This window comes from Talpa occidentalis, unplaced genomic scaffold, assembly GCF_014898055.3.
Source record: "Talpa occidentalis isolate TD23 unplaced genomic scaffold, MPIMG_talOcc4v2.1 talOcc4.3, whole genome shotgun sequence".
NCBI classification, from domain to species: Eukaryota; Metazoa; Chordata; class Mammalia; order Eulipotyphla; family Talpidae; genus Talpa; species Talpa occidentalis.
In genome coordinates this window covers 38,976,296-38,997,903 of record NW_023603184.1, presented here as the reverse complement: position 1 = coordinate 38,997,903, position 21,608 = coordinate 38,976,296, and the positions used below count along the sequence as shown (strand labels likewise).

Here is a 21,608-nt window from a genome sequence, read left to right as displayed (position 1 = left end):
TTAAGTTTTTAAAAATAAAAAAATTGCAGGATGTGCTCGACTAAGTTAAAGCAAATCATTAAAAGTGCCTTTTTAAAAATTGTGTGTTCAGGTATAACATATAGAAGTGCACAAATTTTGAATGTACTTCAGCTTGATGAAGTTTAAATTATTTTCACCTTTGGAACCAGCATATATATCAAGAAAAATTACTTTATGAACATTGTTTATAACCTTTATAATGTCACTTTTTGGGAAGGAAAATTTGTTTATCTTTTTAAATTTTTCTACAGGCAAGTTTCAATTGAGGAGGGAGAAAGGAAAGCCAAAGAGCTAAATGTTATGTTTATTGAAACTAGTGCAAAAGCAGGATATAATGTAAAGCAGGTAAGTGTTCTTTAAATATTGAAGAAATATTGTGAAATAGTTACGTAAATATTCTACAGTTTAAGATTTTCTTCCTTTTAGCAACAGTAGCCCTCTGCAGCAACCTATTACAGTGGAAAAAATACAATTTGGCATAGTTTTAAGAAAAAGAGAAAAGACTTGGCCAAACTTTTCAGATTGTGGCCAAGACAGCCACTTCATTACGATTGCAAGATTGTATGATTACACGGTTGTAAACTTAACATACTTACTCTACATGCCTACTGCATTGTTTCCAGGTAAATTGGCCTTATTTCAGAGTTTGATGTATAATTATAATAAAAGAAATCAAATACTTGTTGTCTGGAGTAATGTTTTACTTACTCTGATAGTACATTCTAGTGGGTTTGTTTTTTTTTTTAAATATATGTATTTTATGTCATTGTTTATTTTTGTACAATGATTGCTTTCTCTTCTCAGGTGTATTCCCCATAGAATTCCCATCACCAATTCACCTGTGCACCATTGCCATAGTCCCTTGTGCTCTTCCCTCCCGTTTTGAGCCCTCTCCCTTCCCCTTCCCTCTAGAATGTGTCTGATTTATAGTTGCCTGGTAATTTTGTTTTTTGTTGTTATTTTTAACTCTGATCCCTTATTTGGTTCCCCATTATTCCTCCTATAAGTGAAACCATCCGATATTTTTCTTTTTCCTTCTGACTTATTTCCCTTCTAGCTCCAATTATGTTGCTGTGAATAGCATGAGTTTATCTTTTTTGGTTGCTGAATAGTATTCCTTTAATAAACTGCTGGTGTTTTAACAGTATTTATCACTGGAATCTTTTAAGGGGCAGGGAAATAGGGGGAGACCATACTGTTAAACTGTTTTCTACAAGAGGGGTTTGCCCAAAAGTAACTCTTAAACTTTGTGAAAAATAGAGTGGTTACCAGAGGAGGGAGGGAAAAGGTTGTAGGAGGGTAGGTTAGAAGGTGTTCACCTGTTAGTGGGCACTAGAACTTGTTGGTAGGTGAATGAGGCTTATACACACACAGAAGTGAGTATTATATAGTTTTAAAATCAGTGGTCAATCAATAAAATTCTACTAAATTAAAAAAAAAGAAACATACAGATTGTAAAAATAAAAAAACAAAGTGGGTGGCCAAAAATGCAACTACTTTATTCTTCAGGGTTATGTGTCAGAGAGAGTCATGATCCCAGATTTATAGGATTTAGAGATCAATAATTTTTTTAAATTGTAGGCAGTCAAGAGAAAAGTAAAATCCATTAAACTGATGAAGTGGAACTTTATGAAGAATTCTCTTGTATTGTTTTCATTTTTGGCAATTTATCTCCCATCCTTATTTTGATACATATAAACTAAATAACTGATTTGTCAACTAATTCTTTCCTCATGACATACTGTTTTGTGGTTCCACGCTATTGTTTTCTTTGTTGAGAATTATTTTTTTCTTTCTTGACTGTTACCTCTTCTTTTTTTAAATTTCAGTTTAGATGTTAACTTTTCAGAGACATTTTCTCTGACATTCTCCACCATACCTCCAGGCTCTGAACAATGATTTAGTTCTGTGTTTTCTCAGATTTCTCACTCTGTGAAACCACTGTCATAGAACTTACCACATTGTATAGAAAATATCTGTTTCCCAGAATGTATGTGGAATTTTGTGATAAGCACCTGAACCCATAGAAACTACAAACAATTAAAGAATTTGAGTTAATAGAAGTTACATTATTATCACATTTAGTTGTTTTAAGACAAAGCAGTGACTGCCTTCATCTAGCTTTCTGTTGCTGACATTTTGATGAAAGTGTGACCTAGTTGCTTATATGTAAAAGTAGGGCCTCCAGGACATCATTCTGTTAAGGTTAATGTCTAAAGAAAGCCCTTCTCTGGCCCCCTGATTCTGACCTTAAGTAGTCTCACAGGTTTGGAAGTTCTGAAGTCATCAGCATGTAGTGTGGGTATTATTAGTTATAGCTAGTATCTTCATGATATTTGTTGCTTCCAATTTAGATAATTCCTAGCATGTTAAGAAGACAAAGGTGTGTCACTTATTTACTACTTTATGAGCACAAAATTTTTTTAACAGCTTATAATCTACATAACACAAAATTCACTTATTTTAAGTTTGTAACTCAGTTATTTTTAGTCAATTATAAGATTATGCAACCATTATCACAATCCAGTTTTAGAACATTTACATAAGTTTTTCCAAAAACCTGGCCCCTGCAGCAACAAATAGTTAAACAGTAATAGTGAAGAGGGATTTCTTTCATAAAACAATCTTTACGTGAATTAAAAACCCATTTGCTACTGTATTATTTTCTTCTTATTTGTGCACGTGATTTTGCTTAAGTTCCTGATTCTGTTAGGACTTGATTTTACTATATTTTAAACATAAATGTGACCAAAATTACTATTGAAATTTTTTATAGAATTGTCTTAAGTTTTTGGTAACTTCTCAACTCACAAATACCATCACTTTTCATTTTATGGGAAATACTTCAGATGACCAATGTATTAGTTAGGATTTTATTCAATACTCAGAGAGCCCTGCTTTGTCAAAGGATAAATTTAGTTAAGGAAGGGGAAAAAAAGTAACACCCTTACACCTGCCACCCCCAGGAATTGAGAGAATGAAACCAAAAAAGAATTAAAACTTTGTTAATAAGTTCATTTAAATCATAGGTTAAAATCTTCTCCTTTTAACTCTCAGTAATTGAAGTGAATCTATATGTGGCATGTAGAAAAATGACTGGCTGATTTTAAGTATTAACTAAGAAATAATGACATTTAAAAAAAATTTTTAAAGATACATTTATTTATGCATACAGAACTGGGGTACAGGCCAGAGGTGCGGGGGTGGGGGTGAGAGGATTCACCAAGACAGAGTGGGGAACAGAACAGGCAGACTGACTGAAATACACTGCTGAGGGGAGCAGCAGGCAAGACAGTAGAGGTCTGCTGTGCCATATGGGTAGCTCCCTGGCCAGCCAAAGATCAAACTAGTGCTGTAGAGGCTGCGAATAGCTTCATAGTGCTGTGCTTAATCCCTTGCACCACCAGGGAGGCCCTCATGTATCTCTCTCTCTCTCTCTTTTTTTTTTTAAAGATTTATTTATTTTTATACAAGAACCGGGGTATAGGCCAGAGATGCGGGGGGTGAGAGGATCCACCAGAGACAGAGCGGGGAACAGAACAGGCAGACTGACGAAGTACACTGCTGAGGGGAGCAGAAGGCCAGACAGAAGAGGTCTGCCTCACCATGTGGGACCCTTGCCGGCCGGCCGGTATCGAGCCCACACTGCAGAGGCTGCAGACAGCTTCACAGTGTGGCACTCAACCGCCTGCGCCACCAGGGAGGCCCCCCTTATGTCTCTTAATCCACAGGTATCAAGTTACCTACAATATGCAAGACCATTATAGGTGCCTTGAACATTATAAAGTTATGTAAGATTTGGTTCTTGACTTCAAGAAATTTATAGGTTGAAAAGCATCACATTCTCATGAAACAGTGCAATAGAGGGTAGGTGATACATAATAAATGCCTAGTGAGTGCTACAGACAGCAAGATCCATAGTTATTATTGAGAAGTAAAATGATTGTTGGTTCAAGGAACTATATTTGTATATTTAGAATGATCGAATAACGCTTTGTTTAAAAACACCACAACCTGGATTAAACTTTTGAGGACTGTATTTGGTTTGGATGAGTAAAAGACAGCATACTGTAAAGGAGAACACAAATTAGCATATAATGGAGGATCACGTAACTCACATTGTATAACTGCTATGACATAAATATTAGCTTTAAAACATATCTTTATTGCCTTCCTACAAAGCACTGCACAAAGTAATATATAAGTGCTTAGATATTTTGGTAATGTTGCTTTAATTTTACAGAGGAAATCTGAGGTATAGAAACAATATAACTTTCCCAGAATTACCTAAATATTATGAGTAAGAGTCCAGTGTTTATCTCAACTTAAAGTGTCCTTATGAAGTAGATGAATATGTTCATTTTGCTGAGAAGAAATCAGTTTTCAGACTAAATAATATGCTTATGATTATAACTTAAGCTAGAATTTGAGTTTAGTTCTATTTAGTTTCAAAATCTGTGCTCTTAATGCTGTACTATTCTGCCTCTTATATGTGAATTTACTCTTCAGTGCTTCATATTCCTGACACTGTAATACTTCACTGTCACTGAATATTTACGAATCCATACATCTAATGAATATAAATTATGATACTGCCCATGCTCTCTTCAGTCTACTCAACAGGTGTTTTTATCACCTCATGCATGTCCAATTCTGTGATGTTATTTACTGGCAGTCTAAATACAGTAGTGAGGAAAACAACTTATGTCCATACAATTTTGGAGTTTACATTCTAGTATGTAGAGTTAGGCAGTAAATGAAAATATAATGCTTAATGAGGTTATAAGTGCAGTGAAGGACAATGAAGTAATGTCAGAGAAATAAAGAGTACAAGTGAAGCAGCTATGATATTAAAAAGGATAGTTAAGCATTAATCCAAAAGGACACCTGCACCCCTGTGTTTATTGCAGCACTGTTTACCGTAAGTAAGCTATGGAAACAACCCAGATGCCCAAAAATAGATGACTGGATCAAGAAGATGTGGTATATATACACAATGGAATATTACTCAGCAATTAAAAAAGTTAAACTCATGCCATTTGCAGCAACATGGATGGAGCTGGAAGGGATCATGCTCAGTGCAATAAGCCAGAAAGAAAAAGAAAAATATCGGATGGTTTCACTCATAGGAGGACTGTAGAGGATCCAAATAAGGGATCAGGGAAAAAAAGTAATTATAATAAAGTAAAAATCAAAATCAACAGGCAGCTATACCAGAGACATTCTGCAGTGGGAAAGAAGGAAGTAGGATCAAAACGGGTGGGAAGAGCACAAGAGACCATGGTGATGGTTCATGGGTGAATGGGTGGTGCGAATTTCACTGAGATGAAAATGCATACATTGGGGGCCTCCCTGGTGGCACAAGGGGTTAAGATGAAGCACAGTGAAGCTATCCACAGCTACCGCAGCACTAGTTTAATTCCCCAGCTGGGCCAGAGGTGACCCACATGGCACAGCAGACCTCTCCTGATTCACCACTGCTCCCCTCAGCAGTGTATTTCAGTCAGTCTGCCTGTTCTGTTCCCCACTCTGTCTCTGGTTAATCCTCTCACCCCCTGCACCTCTGGCCTATACCCCAGTTCTTGTACGCATAAATAAACTTTTTTAAAAAAAGAAAATGCATAAATTCTACAAAAGTTATATAAAATATATATATAATAATAATAATAGAAATGATTTTTTAAAAAAGGATAGTTAGAGAAAACCTCTGTGATAAGATATTTAGGCAGAAATCTAACTCAAAGGTACTTGGCATGTTTAAGGAATAGTAAGGAGATCAGTAAAGTTTGAGAGAGGGGAGAAAGATTAGCACTTGAGCTCAAAGAGAGATAGTTCTGTGTTATAGAGGTCTAAATCCATGTAGTCTATAACAAAGATTTGGGGTTTTAACCCAAATAAGATAAAAATCTGTTGAAAAATTTTACTCAGAGGTTTTAGGTGATTGATTTAGGATTTAAAAGGAACCACTGGTTACTCTGTAAAAAATAGCCTATAGATGGTAAAGTTGAAGACCTATTAAGAATTAAGTATAGGGGCCTCCCTGATGGCACAGGGGTTAAAGACACAGCACTATCAAGCTACTGCCAGCCACTGCAGAATTTTTTTTTTTAAATTTATTTATTTATACAAGCATTGGGGATAGTCAGAGGCGCTGGAGGGTAAGAGAATTCACCAGAGCAGGGAATAGAACAGGCAGACTGACAAAATACACTGCTGAGGGAGCAGTGGGCACGGCAAGAGAGGTCTGCACGCCATGTGGTACCCTCGCCGGTGGCCAGGGATCTAACCAGTGCTGCAGAGGCTGCAGGCAGCTTCGCAACCCAGAGCTCAACCGCTGCGCCACTGGGGAGGCCCACACTGCAGCATGTTTGACCCCCTGCCAGGGAGCTAACCCACATGGTACAGCAGACCTCTCCTGTCTCACCTACTGCTCCCTTCAGCAGTATATTTCAGTACTGCCTATTCTGCTCCCTACTCTATCTCTGGTGAATCCTCTCACCTCCCACCCCCACCTCTGGCCTACACCCCCAGTTATTGTATGCACAAATAAATCTTTTAAAAGAAAAAGAAGTATAAAAACAGTTAATAAAATAATCATTGAAGAACTGCCAGACAACTAGAATTAAAATAGAGATTTAGCAAAACATCATATGAACACTTACTTGAGCTGGTATGAGAATTACCATGTTCATAAAACAACTTCCTACATTTATAAAGTTTATGTTCACAGTGGAAATTTTTCTGTAATTTGGTGAAACATTAGCTTAGCTTGCTCTTTGTAGGATGGAATTTCTTATAAAATACTTTGTTAATTTTAATTTTTCAATAAAATTTTACTAACATCACTGGTTACAAAACGATTTAAATTTCAGTATTACAGTTTCACACGTCAATATGTGTATATGTCTCACCATACCCATCATCAAAGTTCCATTCCCACTATCACAATGACTGACCCCCCTCTACCTTTTCCTCCCACCCTTTTCCCCTCTGGTAACCACTATATTTTTCAGAGTCTAAGAACTATTTTGCTGTTACTTTTTTTAGTTCATTTGCCTTGGTTATTTATATTTCACATAAGATAGACCATCAAGTCTTTCACTTTTTTGACTTATTTACTTATCATAATCACCTCAAGTTCCCTCCAGGTTGTTGCAAAAAGGCAAGATTTCATCCTTTTTAAATAGCTGAACAGTATTCCATTGAGTGTATATACCACAATTGTGTTATCCAGTTATCTGTCAGTAAGCATTTGGATTGTTTCCATGTCTTGTCTATTATGAATAATACTGCTGTAAACATGGGGCTGCACATATATTGGGTTGTCAGAAAAGTCATGACATATTTTTTCTGTTTTTCAAGCAAAAATGAGTCATGACTTTTCTGACAACCCAATATCTTTTCAAGTTAATGTTTCCTTATTCTTTGGCTATGAAATACCTAGAGTGGTATTGCCTGTCATATGACATTTCTATTTTTAGTTGTTTTTATTTTTTAAGATTTATTTATTTACTTATGCATACAAGTGCTGAGGTGAGATATGGGGGTGTGTGAAAAGATTTACTGGAGACAGAGTGGGGAGCAGAACAGGCAGATATACTGAAATACAATGCTAGGGGAGCAGTGGGCGAGACAGGAGAGATCTGCTGTGCTATGTGGGTTAGCTCCCTGGCCATGGTCAACCTATTTTTAGTTTTCTGAGGAATCTCCATGCTGTTTTCCATAGAAGCTGTACAAGTTTACAATTTTGGTAAATATATGAGAGTTTCCTTTTCTCTGTGCCCTCACAACATGTTGTTTCTGGTCTTTGCAATATCAATGTGAGGTAGTATCTCATTGTGGTTTTGATTTAATTTCTTTATTAATATGTCAAGTTGAACATTTTTTCATGTGCCTGTTAGCCATTGTCTTCGCAGAAGTGTTCTGCTCATTCTTATATTGGATTGTTTGGGGTTTTTTGTGGTTGTTGAGTTCTTCGTACATTTGGGATATTTAACTCCTCGTTAAATGCATAATATGCAGATATGATATGCAAGTTAATCACAGTAAAGATAAGAACGATAGGACTTCCTTGCCCCTCCCAAGCACAGCTTACTTGGGAGTACCTGGAGTTGGGAGTCCTTGCTTTCTTCCTTCAAATAATCTCTTGTGGCTCTCACTACAACTTAAATATGCCTATTTTCCCCTAGAAATTACAACTAAAATACCATGCACTTGGAGGTCAGTGTGAAATTAATACTGTTTTTCTAGGAAAAGAATATGTCTGACAAACATCCTGGGGAGAATGCCCCAGAATTTCTATAGAAAGTAGATTCTCAGTAAATGCAAGTATGATCTTTAAAAAAAGTATTACCAGTATGGCCCCATACTTACTCATCTTTGATAAGTAATCTAGCAGAAGCCTCTCTGCATATCATTGGCATTTAAGAAAGTGAATTTTCCTCTAATGATTATTTAAAACAACTTAAACCCCTAGGGTTTTTTCCTTCTCCTCATAACATTTCTGAAAGGATAAAGCTTGGCTTTTGTAAAGCATTTTCTTGACCCATTATGGGATATACTGAATTGGGTCTAGGTTAGTAACATTTCTTTTGATGTAATTGCAATATTTTGGAAGAGTACCGGATTTTTCAAGTACATTGGTTAAAACTGTAGATAAAGGGCCTCCCCGGTGGCGCAGCGGTTGAGCGCTGGGTTGCAAAGCTGCCCGCGGCCTCTGCGGCGCTGGTTCGATCTCTGGCTGCTCCCCGGCCACTGGAGGAGGGTCCCACATGGCGCGCAGACCTCTCCTGCCGCCCGCTGCTCCCCTCAGCAGTGCACTTCGGTCCTTCTGCCTGCTCTGCTCCCCGCTCTGGCTCTGGTAAATTCTCTCACCCTCCCGTGCTTCTGACTGTACCCAGTGCATGTATAAACAAAAAAAACAAAACAAACAAATAAAATAAAGAAATAAAACATGCCTCTATTAAAAAAAAAAACTGTAGATAAAAGTTTCTTGGTTTTGTTTTTTAACCCTTTGCACTCCGCTGTCCCCTCTCAGGGGACATTGGAATTCTAGCATATCACTCGGATGTCCCCTCTCAGGGGACATTGCGATTTATTAGTGATTACGGGGAATTGAGTTATTTCAACGCAACTTTTTGAGACATGCATGTTTCCCTGAAGTTTTATCTTGAAATGGCACAAGAAATTAAATCAAAATATCGTAAATTACTAAGATATATACAAGAAATGTCAGCGGGTTTTGTGTCGGACGAGAACGTGAGATGCGTGCTCACGACGGTCCGAGCACTTCGCGACGCCACTTGAAAAGAGCGATAAGGGGAGTTTGTAGAAGAAAGGTCGGTTTTAGAACATAGCGCGCACTGTATAGTGAGATATATAATTACAAATAAACAAGTCTACATCTGGAGGAAAAGATTTTCAAAGCTGAGCTCATTTTGGTTTGAAGCTTCGAGCAGTGCACATGGATCTAACGAGGAGAAAATTGGAAAAGTGATTCTTTTCTTAGTGAATAAATTGGTGAGAGCTATTTTGGTAAATATCATCTTGTCAGTAATAACAATTAGAAATTTTAAACCCATGCATTTATTCATATTTTTTATTAGAACAATGGCAAAGCATCCAACCACGAATGAGTCTCATGACACAAGTAGTAGTGAAGATGAGCTCCAGATAGACCTCTATACAGACATGTCAAACATGCACTAATCAGCCTGCAATGCATATTGGGGAGTGTTACAAAACCTTACCATATGTACAAAATTATAAACAATAAAATACTGGTTTTTTTTTTGCAAATGTACATTCCTCGATGTCACCCAATTCATTTAAGTCCAATATCATTATAATACGTTACTCGGTTCCAAAATTATACTAAATAATACGAGGGTCTGTAAATGCACGTTTCCGCCGCAAAGTAGCGTCGAGTACCTGGTAGCCAATGTCCAGAATGGTTCGGAGTGCAAAGGGTTAATTTTATTTGTTTATTTTTAATTTATTTTGGTATAGAAGAACTGGTGTATAGGCCAGAGGTTCAGGGGGTGAGACAGTGGGGAGCAGAACAGGCGGTTTACTGAAATACACTGCTCAAGGGTTCAGCTGGTGAGATGAGAGGTCTGCTGAACCAAGTGGGTTAGACTTAACCCCTTAGTCACCATGGAGCCCCCTTTTTTTAAGTTTTATTTTTATTCATACAAGAACTGGGGTATAGGCTAGAAAGGGGGCGGCTGGTGAGAGGAGTTACTAGAGACAGCATGGGAAGCAGAACAGGCAGATCTACTGAAATACACTGCTAAGGGGAGCAGCGGGTGAGACAGGAGAGGAGTGATGCGCCATGTGGGTCACCACCTGGCCAGCAATCCAATTCATGTTGCAGTAGCTGGTGATAGCTTGATAGTGCTCAGGCTTACCCCCTTGCACCACCAGGGAGCCCCTTTTTTGTTGTTGTTGTTGTTTTTAATTTTTTTTTCCCTTGTATTCATTTTTGTGCAATGTTTGATTTCTTCCCTCAGGTGTAGTCCCCATAAATCTTTTACCACCACATTACCTGTGAACCTTCATCATAGTCCCTTGTGCTCTTCCCTCCTCTGGTTTGAGCCCTTTCCTCCTTCCTTGCTGTATAACTCAGATCTATAGTTTGCCTGCAGATTTTGTCTTTTTTTTGACCCTTTGTTCAGTTTCCCTATATTTCTTCTATAAGTGAAACCATCTGATATTTTTCTTTTTCCTTCTGACTTTTTTTACTGAGTGTAATCCAGATAAAAGTTTCAAGTCAATAGAAAATTGTTAAGGTTTTATGTCTGTGCTTTATGTATAATAATGGTCTTTCACAAAGCAAATTCCTCTTGCCCAGGATTGTTTATCATTTCTTCATACAGCCTTTTCCACAGAAGTGCTTTCTATTTAGCAAGAACTTCCATTTATATTAGATGGCATAAGATAGTAAAAAGTAAGAACTTTGGAGCTGTAGCTTTATATTTATTCATTTGATCTATCTATGCTAAATATTCTTTTCAGTCTAAGATTTCTAGAAAGGATATTAATATTTCCCTCACATGTTAATATAAAGAAATGAGGAAACAAGTAAAGATTCTGGCAAAACACTCAGTATTGGCTTCTCCTTTGCTTTATACTCCTTACAAGTTATGGTTATAGCATTGGTCTTTAACCCTGGCTGCACCTTGGTGTTATCCAGAGATCTTTGAATGAAATACTAAAGGCCCAGGCCTACCTCAAATCAGTGGAATCTACCTTTGGGAATGGGAACCTAATAGCTGATATGTTACTTGTTTTTAAGTTTCTTGGGTAATTCTAATGCAGTTTAGGTATTGAAAACCACTGGTCTGGAGGGAAAGCATTCAAAATAGAACTTTACACAAAAGCTTTCCTGAAGTATTTCTTTATAATTGTTTTTGAATGTAAAAATAAGGGGATTTGTTCTTTGTGTTTAGTATATTTAACTTTGTAAAAAATGGAGACCTATTGTTTTCTTTAAATATGTATTTCTCTGATTGATGGATCTACCAGTTAATCTGATCTTTCTAGTTGTCATTGCCTGTAGTTACATTTGCTTGTGTTAATTGAATCCTTTCATATTTGATTGCAGACATCCAGTGGCATTTGTTTTCTCATCAAGTGGAAGTGTATCATATTTTTCTTCACTGCATGCATATAAATTTAAAATCCCTTTTAGCCTTCTTGTACTGCTGCAAGGAACTGAGTACATTGGTCTCTCATCCAAAGGGGGTTGTGGGGGAGGTGGTCAGGAAGACTGAGTGAGCATAAGGATTGCAAGCTTTCTCTTATATTATCTGCTAAATATTATTGTGGATAGTTATGCCTAATGGATTATCTGGAAATTCAGATCTAATGGACCCCACACACACACCAGAAAAGCTAGTAGATAAATGCACTAATCAACCATTTATATTATACTCTATGCCTTCTAATGTGTTTTCATATGTACTAGTCACTCTTTAAGCTAACATTTATAAAAATATCTACTGTATGTCAAGTACTAGGATAACAAAGACGAAATAAGAGCCTGGACCTCTCCAGAGGTTTTAAATCTAGAGGGAAAGGCAGGGAGGTAAATTGGCCATTACAATTAGTGTAATAAAAGCTCTGAGAGGAGAAGAAGAAAAGGATACTACTGGAGTATATGGAAATATTTTTTATTAGGTAGGGAATTATAGAAATCTGGGGCTAAGGAAATTTTCTAAGACATTATCAGGCAATCCATCCTTAAGCATGAGTTGCTAGGCAGATTTGATTAGGAGCAGAGGAGAATAATCTAAGGAGAAGCATCATATGTCCTTTATTCCCCCTTTTTTATTAGGAGTCTAAAGTATAGAGAAATTAATATTTGTGGGGTCATAAGCTGAAATAATGGGATAGTTAGTACTGGCGTTTCTTGGCTCATAGCTGAGCTCTGTGTTATATTATGAGAATGGATAGACAAACTGGAATATAATAATACCTGAAATACCTAATTGGTTATGTACTTTTTTTTAAAAAAAAGATTTATTTATTTTTATACAAGAACCAGGGTACAGGCCAGATGTGTGGGAGGGCTAGAGGATTCACCAGAGGCAGAGCGGGGAACAGAACAGGCATACTGATGAAATACACTGCTGAGGGGAGCAGCAGGCGCTGCAGGAGAGGTCTGTGCGCCATGTGGGACCCTCACTGGCAGCCGGGGATCTAACCAGCGTTGCAGAGGCTACAGCAGCTTTGCAGCCCAGCACTCAACCACTGCGCCACCAGGGGAAACCCAGAACCTATTTTAACTTTTTAAGAAGCCTCAAACTTGTAAACATCATTTTACTCCATTTTCATAGAAAGTAAATTTCCCCATGCATCTCCCACAAGAGAAAAATTTCTGTTTCTAAGCTAGTTATAATAAACTTTGATTATGGGAGCTGAAATGGTAAGCAGTTTAATAACTATTTTGTGTCAGAAGCAAACAATGAGTTTTTGGTGAAGATTTCTAGATTATTCTAAGTAAGAAAATTTTAGTTCTGCTTTAAGACTTGCAGAAAGTCTCTCTCAATACCCACACCTTTCCTACCAGTTTTAGATAGTAAATTCTTTTTTTTTTTTTTGCAATTTTAGATTTTTATTTGATAAATTTTTATTTGATGTGATCCAAACTACAGGTGGTCTCTCTAAGCAGTGATAGATAGTAAATTCTTAAAAATGAAGTGTGTACCTGTTGACATTTTGCGGTAGTCCCAGAATTCACTGCAGAATTTTTATAACATTTGGTAAAACTCATTGTTCCCCCAGCCACAGGATCATGAGTTATTGTGACTAGTCTCACGTAGAAATAGAACTACTGCTTATTAAAGACTTTACATAATAGCTTAGTCCTTAGCAATTTACATAATGATTTCTCTTAATTATCACAATAATCCAGTCAGTTAAGTATATTATGAATTCAAGTCCATTTTACAGAGAGAAACTGAGGAACCAAAAGACAACCTGTCATCTAATTTCCATAGAATGAATAAACATTAATGTTTTCTTGATGCTAAGATCTAAGTGAAGAATAACCCAGAACCATACCCTTTAACTCAACATCCTGTGGTATCCATATGCCTTTACTTAATACGATTTGCTAACTTTCCCTTCCCAATTACCACATTCTCTCTTTTTCACAGCTCTTTCGACGTGTTGCAGCAGCTTTGCCTGGAATGGAAAGCACACAGGACAGAAGCAGAGAAGACAGTATCCTTTTCATCAGAAAAATTTTTATTCTTAGCAATAGTCTTTAGAGACCGGTCTGGGTTGGTTATGGAATGCCATTGCCTTTTACAGCCAGGATTTGATGACCTATGGGCCTGTATGGAAGTGCCAAGGTTTTCTATGTCAAATGAGATCTGGTTACCCAAGTGCACCCTCTCCAGCCTTCGGCTCACTATGATTAATCAGTGAGAGTATTTTGCTTGCTTGTTTGCTTGCTTGCTTATTTGATTTTTAATGAGCTGGATCCCAGTCTTCTGCTTAATTTTGAGTCCCATTGGCTCGACACTTTTTCCCCACAGTATATGTATTTTCTTTCCCTACTTTTTCTAACATTCAAGCTTTCTACTTGGTACAAACAGGATAGAGTTCACTCTAGAGCTTTATTGTTGCTTCTGCTTTCAGAAATAAGACATAATGAAGCACATCTAATCTTAGCTATTTCAAAGGATTTTGAATTTTTATATTTTTATTGTTTGTTTTATATTTACCTTCTTTTGGTTTTCCATATGCAGGTGATTTTATTAAACCATAGAATTCATAGCATTTTGTATTCAGCTTTTTCCACTTCTGTTTTATGTTTTCTGTGCCTTATTACTTTTAATAGCATAACATTATGCTAGTCTACAGAGTTGAAGTCCCATCATTTATTAAATTCCTTCCTTGTTGTGAGAATGCTTATAGGATATCTTCAGATTTTTATTATTGATAACTCCATAAGGAATATCATCTTTATATGGTTTCTTGCTCCTATAGAATAAATTTCCTTAGGATGTATTCCCATGAATAGGACTTAACCTTATTCTGACTCTTGCTGCACATAATAGATAGAAGCAAGTCTGTTCTGTTTGAACACCTCATGTGGTGAGGATGCTATAAATTAAATAGTGGTTTTGTAAACTCTGAAGCCAAATAAAAATGGAAGGAACTTGAAAGAGATGTCTGTGTTCAGCAGAATTGAAATTCTGCTTTCCCAGTTGTGAATCCTTAACTTTTGTTTCAGTGATTGACATAAAACTGGAAAAGCCTCAGGAGCAGCCAGTCAGTGAAGGAGGCTGTTCCTGCTAATCCCCTATGGCATCTTCCACCTTGCTCCGGAAGCTCACTGCTTTGGCTCCCTTACTATTTCATTGACTGCAGTGTGAATATTGGCTTGAACCCTTCCCCTTCAGTAATAACGTATTGCAGTTCATCATTGCTGCCTGTCTCGTGGAGATGATCTATTAGCTTCACAAGCACAAAAAAAGTCAGTGTCTTCATTATTTATATTTTACAAAAAGCCAAAATACTCCAGCATATTCCAGTGATAACTTTAAAAATTAGATACATTTTCTTAACATTTTTTTCCTTTTTAATGTTATGGTAATGTACTTCAAAATGATGGAAATTTTTTCAATGTTTAGCTTGGTTAAAGAGCAGTTGTTCAGAGCAGCACCTGCCTACCTGCTGATCTCTCTGTCCCTGCTTTTCTCACCTCAACCTTAACCATTCCCTATTTTTTCCCTTCCTCAAAACAAACGAGGTGGCAAAGCAGTCAGACCAAGCCCATTGGGATTATCCTTCAATTATAATGATATCACTCTAGGCCGTTGAGCCAAGATATCCAAAATTATTCTTGCGCACTAATATAGATTATTTAAGCCTTATTTGAGGCCAAACTTCAGCTGTCATGGTAGGCAGTGCTTGAAAAAGAAAAGGGTTCTGGTGCATCTTCAAAGTGAGTCTTAATGAACATAAAATGTATTTCTGACCAAAACAAATGACCCTTTCATCTATGCTTTATAAGACTCTGGGAGAGAAAAACAAGCAAGTGTTTCGGAACAGGTTTTTAATTTTAATTCTTCATTGACCTTTCTCCCAAGATTTTAAAATTGTCAAGATAGAGTTTTTTATTTTTTTTTTATTTTTTATTTTTTTTTTTATTTTTCAAAAAACAAAAACAACTTATAAGCAATAGATTTCTCTTGGGTTTTCTTTCTTTATTAATGCTCTGCAGGGAAGACACTGTAGAAATCAAATTCCTTTAAGAACCAATGAAAGAATTTAAATTTTGCACCTTGATCAAAACTACTGAAACCAATAGAAACAATATCTAAAGCTTACCAACAAAAGAACCCTCAGCAAAATAACAGATACTTTGCTCAGGACATTTGAAATAAAATTGAAAACAGAAACAGTTTTCTTATAAGTCCCTAGAGGCAGATCTAGAAAAGCTTACATAGAAGAGGGAAAGGAAAGAATAGAAATAAAAACTCATTATTATGCAGATTTATGCCTTATTTTTTAGCATTTTTTAAATGTTGGTTCTTTCAGGCTGGTTTTGCTTTTTACTAGATCTGTATAGTTTGGTTAATTAACTAGTGATTTAGTTTTATATTTAAGCTACAATTAATCTTTTGTCTTTGGTGATATTTATTTCTTTGCCTTTTTTTAAAAAATTACTTTCAATTTTTAGATGTTTTGTTCAGTCTACTTAGAGCTTCATCACCATGGCAATATATATTTCCCTTAAAACACTGCAAACAAATATACTAGGAGTGCACCCTTTTAATCTTTACTAGTTATTGTGAGATTGCTGTGTAAGTTAATAAACACATTTGTAAATACATTGTTTGCAGGAAGAACATTTCCGAGTTACAGCTCAGGAAAAGCCTGCTGAATTTATGTTGTAAGCATTACTTAACACAGTATAAAGATGAAATGACAACGAAAATATCTTCATACTTCCTCATCCCCTCACTACAACTAAATCCTTAACCAGGAGAACTTTATACCCGTCTCTTTCCTCTTCCTCCTCCACTACTCACTCACTGTCACCTTCTAATATTCAGAGAGCACTTGGATTATGGGTCTGAACAGATAAATGCTTTCAGATAATCATTAGCCCACATACCAGTAACTTATTCTCAAAGATGAGATGGAGTTGTAAAGTGCTTTTATAATACAATATTATTGTTAAAGGCAAGGGTTGACTCTTTTGTTTTATTTTGACATGGCATGTCCTGAAATAAATATCAATTCAATATGGCAGATGGGTCATACTCTTTATTTAGAAGAAATTGTGATTTCTGACATGGGAGTGATTGTTTTCCTACACTGTAGTGTTTGATTCTTTTTCTGTATCTTTAAGACAGTAACCAGTTATGCTGCTTTTAATATTGATCTTTTTATTTGACCTGGGTTCTTCAACAGAAGCAGTAAAGTATGTTCAAGGTCCAGATTTTTTTTTAAATAAACACAATTTTGCTCCAAAAATATATAAAGAAAACAATTACTGACTTGGTTTCCCATTCCTGCCAAGATGGTGTATTAACATGTACTTCTTACCTCCTCCCTAGAACCACAAAGGGAAGGAACATGGATTCCAGAAAAGTAAACAACAAAAGTGAGAAGCCCCTGGAGAGTAAAACTCTTTTTAACTATTGGGGATAACAAGAGAATAGTTATAGCTTGAAGGACCAGGCATATGAGAGAGGCAATAGTAGGATGTATTTAGAAAAGTAATTTAAGTAACTTTTCTATAAATTTAAGTTTTTCTGGAATTCAGCCATACTTATTATACTACAAAGGCAGAGTTGAGTAGTTCTGATATACCTGCCGCGGACCAGCACAGCATTAGACGATGAGGCCGTCTCAGGGTTGAGAGACTGCGCAGGGTGGTCAGGGATTTGGTTAAAGAAATGACAAACAGACACACTACAAGAGAGAGTGTAAATCTGAGTGTTCTTTATTTTTGTTAGTGGTCAGTATATATATGTTTTTTCTAAAGGCATAGGATCGGTAAACATCAAAGAAATCAGTTTGCTCATAGGTTTAGCTTATCATTGACAGGGCAGTGATTTATGTCCACAATACATCTGGACCTAGCTGCATTTCTAAGTAGACAGGTTATTAACTCTTTCTATATTCTTGTACTAATTACTACTACTATTACCTACTTATGTTTACTCATAATTAATTGTCATAGGTAAATTTATATTACAATGTAGTTAATATCAAAGGTACTAAAGTTAAGCACATAATAGAAAGATTATTAAACTAACAATTCCATTATAACACAGTGTTTAGTAATGTTTCATTTGCATTAGCCTAATTATTAAATTACGTATGTTTTTTAATTAGCAATCAATGACCAGAAAAAGGAAAGATTTTAGAGAGACAGTTGTAGCAGAATAAAGTTTATGGGCCTTGAGAAAGCGAGATAAGGTTCCAGGTGGTCAGCATTTCTTTTAATCATCTTTGTGGCAGCTTCTGGTGGTCGTTATCTCTTGGCAGGCATTCGGCTTCTCTGCATCTTAGGGAGTTTGCTGTTCTCCCCCTGCGCGCATGGTTCCTTGCCCACGCCCAGCCATTAGCCCTGAGGGTCACTGCAGGGGGAGGTGCAGCAATACCTTATCCAAAAAAAAAAAAAATCAAAAATACTTTCTGGGGCCTCCACTGGTGGCGCAGTGGTTGAGTGCTGGGTTGCGAGGCTGCCCGCGGCCTCTGCAGCACCAGTTTGATCCCCAGCCACCGGCGAGGGTCCCACAAAAAAATAAAAAATAAATAAAAACACAAAATAACAAAAATACTTTCTGGCTCTGAACAGAATAAAGGACTAGGCCCTGCCTTGAGACAAACCATAGCTGTCCATCTTATTATAGAAATGAAGGTCACAGGCCATACTACTGGTGCATGTGTCCACAGGGATTATATCAGGGCAGTGTAAAATCCTTGAGAAGTGAGTCAATAAAAATTGGTGGGAAATGACCTACCTGCTTTAGACATTTCAATCACTGTCTACCCTTTCCCTTTGAAAATATCAGAGTTAGTAGACTGGAATCCGGGGAGACTGCCTCTTGAAAGAACTGCTTCTTATACACCAGGTTTAGAATAAAGACTCTGAAATAAGGTGTGACTGGGTGGAATGATACTGAATGGGAGCAATACAAGTGGTCTTACGATTCCTGGAATTTTCCATTGCAAGGTGTGTCCCCTTCCTTCTTAAACACAGGGCATTCTAGTCTTTGACTCTTGTTTAGTATACCTTCCCAAGCTTGTAGCCTATACTGCAGGAGTTTGGATTCGTAGACCTGAGTAGTTGGCTACCCAAAAACTGCCTCAAAGGAAAACGTGAATACCATCTGAAGCAGAATACTTGAAAGGGTAAGAAGTAACTTAAAGATAGCATGATGAATATTAAAGAGAGAAGATATTACCAAATACAGAACAAAAATCATAACCAAATATAACTTATGTGGAAATATATATAATAATTGAAAGAATGAACACCGATAAGATAAACGGTAGCTTGAATTCCATTGATTAAATTAGTAAGCTAGAAGACTAAACTGAGTATTCTTCCATTAGAAAGCAAAGAAACTGAAAAGTAAAGATTAGGAGGATACTATTATACATGTCAATATCCCATGGCAATTCAAGAAACAAAAAAAAAGGAATTCAAGTACTGAAAACAAGAATTTTGAAGATAGTGTTTATAAAAAATACCTGTGTAGAGACCTCTCTGGTGGCACAAGGGGTTAAGACGCAACCTAGGAAGCTATCCACAGTCACTGCAGCACGAGTTCGATCTCTGGCCAGGGAGCAACATACATGGCGACTCTCCTGATTCACCCACTGCTCCCCTCGGCAGTGTATTTCAGTCAATCTGCCTGTTCTGTTCCCCAGTCTGTCTCTGGTGAATCCTCTCACCCCCCACACCTCTGGCCTGTACCTCAGTTCTTGTATGCATAAATAAATAAATCTTTAAAAAAAAAGTTATCTGTATGTCTTCCAAATGCAGCTTCTAAAATGGTTTCTGATCCATGTCTCCTGGTATTAATGCACTTTTTTTTTTTAATTTTAATTTTTTTTTTATAGAGGCATGTTTTTATTTATTTATTTGTTTGTTTGTTTGTTTATACATGCACTGGGTACAGTCAGAAGCGTGGGAGGGTGAGAGAATTCACCAGAGCCAGAGCGGGGAGCAGAGCAGGCAGAAGGAAGTACACTGCTGAGGGGAGCAGTGGGCGGCAGGAGAGGTCTGCGCGCCATGTGGGACCCTCCTCTGGTGGCCGGGGAGCAGCCGGGGATCAAACTGGCGCTGCAGAGGCCGCGGGCAGCTTCGCAACCCAGCGCTCAACCGCTGCGCCACCGGGGAGGCCCGGTATTAATGCACTTGTGTGATCCTTTTCCCTTGAGTATAGACTAAGCCTGGTAACTTGCTTCTAAGTAATAGAGTGCTGCAAAAGTGATGTCACCTTGAAGATGAGATCATGAAAAACTTTTTGTCTAGCTCATACAAAAATACAGTCTTCTCTTACTTGACTTTGCAGCAATCTGCCATGTTGTGAGTTGCCAGTGGAAAGTCTCACATAATAAGGAGCGGAAGACAGCCTCAGCCAGCAACCAGTGAGGAACTCATCTTCTCAGTAAAACAGACTTCCAGAACCTGAATGAAAAATAGACTGAGAAAAATATTTGCAAATCATGTGCTTGATAAAGGGCCAGTATTCAGAATGTATATATTAGGTAGCTGATAATGTGATAGGGATACAATCCCAAAAGCTGTGACCAAGCACTTCACCAAAGAAGATAATAAATATGGCAAAAGTCTTCATTAATCATTTGGGAAATACAAATTAAAACCATTACACTCAGACTGCAATTTTTTTTTAAAGATTTATTTAGGCATATAAGAGCTAGTTTATAGGCCAGAGATATGGGGGGGGATGAGAGGATTCACCAGAGACAGAGTGGGGAACAGCAGGCAGACTGACAGAAGTACACTGCTGAGGGAAGCAGTGGGCAAGTCAGGAGAGGTCTGCTGCGCCATGTGGGTTGCTCCCTGGCAGGCTGGGGATCAAACTTGTGCTGCATAGGCTGAGGATTGTTCATAGTGCAGTGCTTAACCCCTTGCGCCACCAGGGAGGCCCTTTTTTTTTTTTTAAAGATTCATTTATTTATACACACAAAAGCTGGGGTGTAGGCCAGAGGTGCGGGGTGGGGGAGTGAGAGACAGAGTGGGGAGCAGAACAGGCAGACCAACTGAAATACACTGCTGAGGGGAGCAGCGGGAGAGACAGGAGAGGTCCGCTGCACAATGTGGGCATCTCCCTGGCTGGCCAGGGGTAGAACTCATGCTGCAGTGGCTGTGGGCAGCCTCACAATGCTGTGTCTCAGCCCCTTGTGCCACCAGGGAGGCCCTGTATATTCCTTTTAATATGCTACTGAATTTAGTTTGCTAGTAAATTGTTGACGATTTCACAATATTCATAAGGAATATTGGTCTATAGTTTTTATCATTTTCTTGTATTGTCTTTGTCAGGGTTTAGTATTAGTATGATGTTGTACTCTTAGAATGAGTTAGGAAGAATTCCATCATCATTTTTGGGACGGAATTTGAAGAGGATTGGTGTTAATTCTTTAAATATTTGGTAGAATTCACCACTGAAGTCATCTGGTGTTGGGTTTTATTTACTGTTTCAGCCTCCTTACTATTATAGGTATATTCAGATTCTCTATTTTTGTTTTGTTTTTTAAAGATTGTTTATACAAGAACTGGGGTACAGGCCAGAGGTGCGGGAGAATGAAAGGCTTCACCAGAGACAGAGCGGGAAGCAGAACAGGCAGATTGACTGAAATATACTGCTGAGGGGAGCAGGAGAGGTCTGCCCCGCCATGTGGCTATTTCCCAGGCCGGCTGGGAATTAAACCGGCGCTGCAGAGGCAGACAGCTTCACCCTGCTGTGCTCAACTCACTGTGACACCAGGGAATCCCAGATTCTCTGTTTTTGATTGAACTTTGGTAGGTTATGTGAAATTTGTCCATTTCCTCTTGGCCATCCAATTAGTTGACATACAAT

At 37.6% G+C, this 21,608-nt stretch overlaps 1 protein-coding gene across 2 annotated transcripts in view; it reads left to right on the top strand.

The window, feature by feature from the left end:
• RAB6A (RAB6A, member RAS oncogene family) overlaps window positions 1-17,261 on the top strand; it is a 77,174-nt gene extending 59,913 nt beyond the window's left edge. Inside the window, exons 6-8 of one of the 2 annotated variants that reach the window (XM_037522946.2) lie at window positions 273-366; window positions 13,683-13,749; window positions 14,768-17,261. In XM_037522946.2, coding sequence (XP_037378843.1) covers window positions 273-366; window positions 13,683-13,749; window positions 14,768-14,832 — 226 coding nt within the window. In that variant the 3' untranslated portion in view covers window positions 14,833-17,261. The remainder of the gene's footprint in view (window positions 1-272; window positions 367-13,682; window positions 13,750-14,767) is intronic. The other variant, XM_037522944.2, reaches the window with a different exon arrangement.
• The last annotated feature ends 4,347 nt before the right edge of the window (window positions 17,262-21,608 follow it).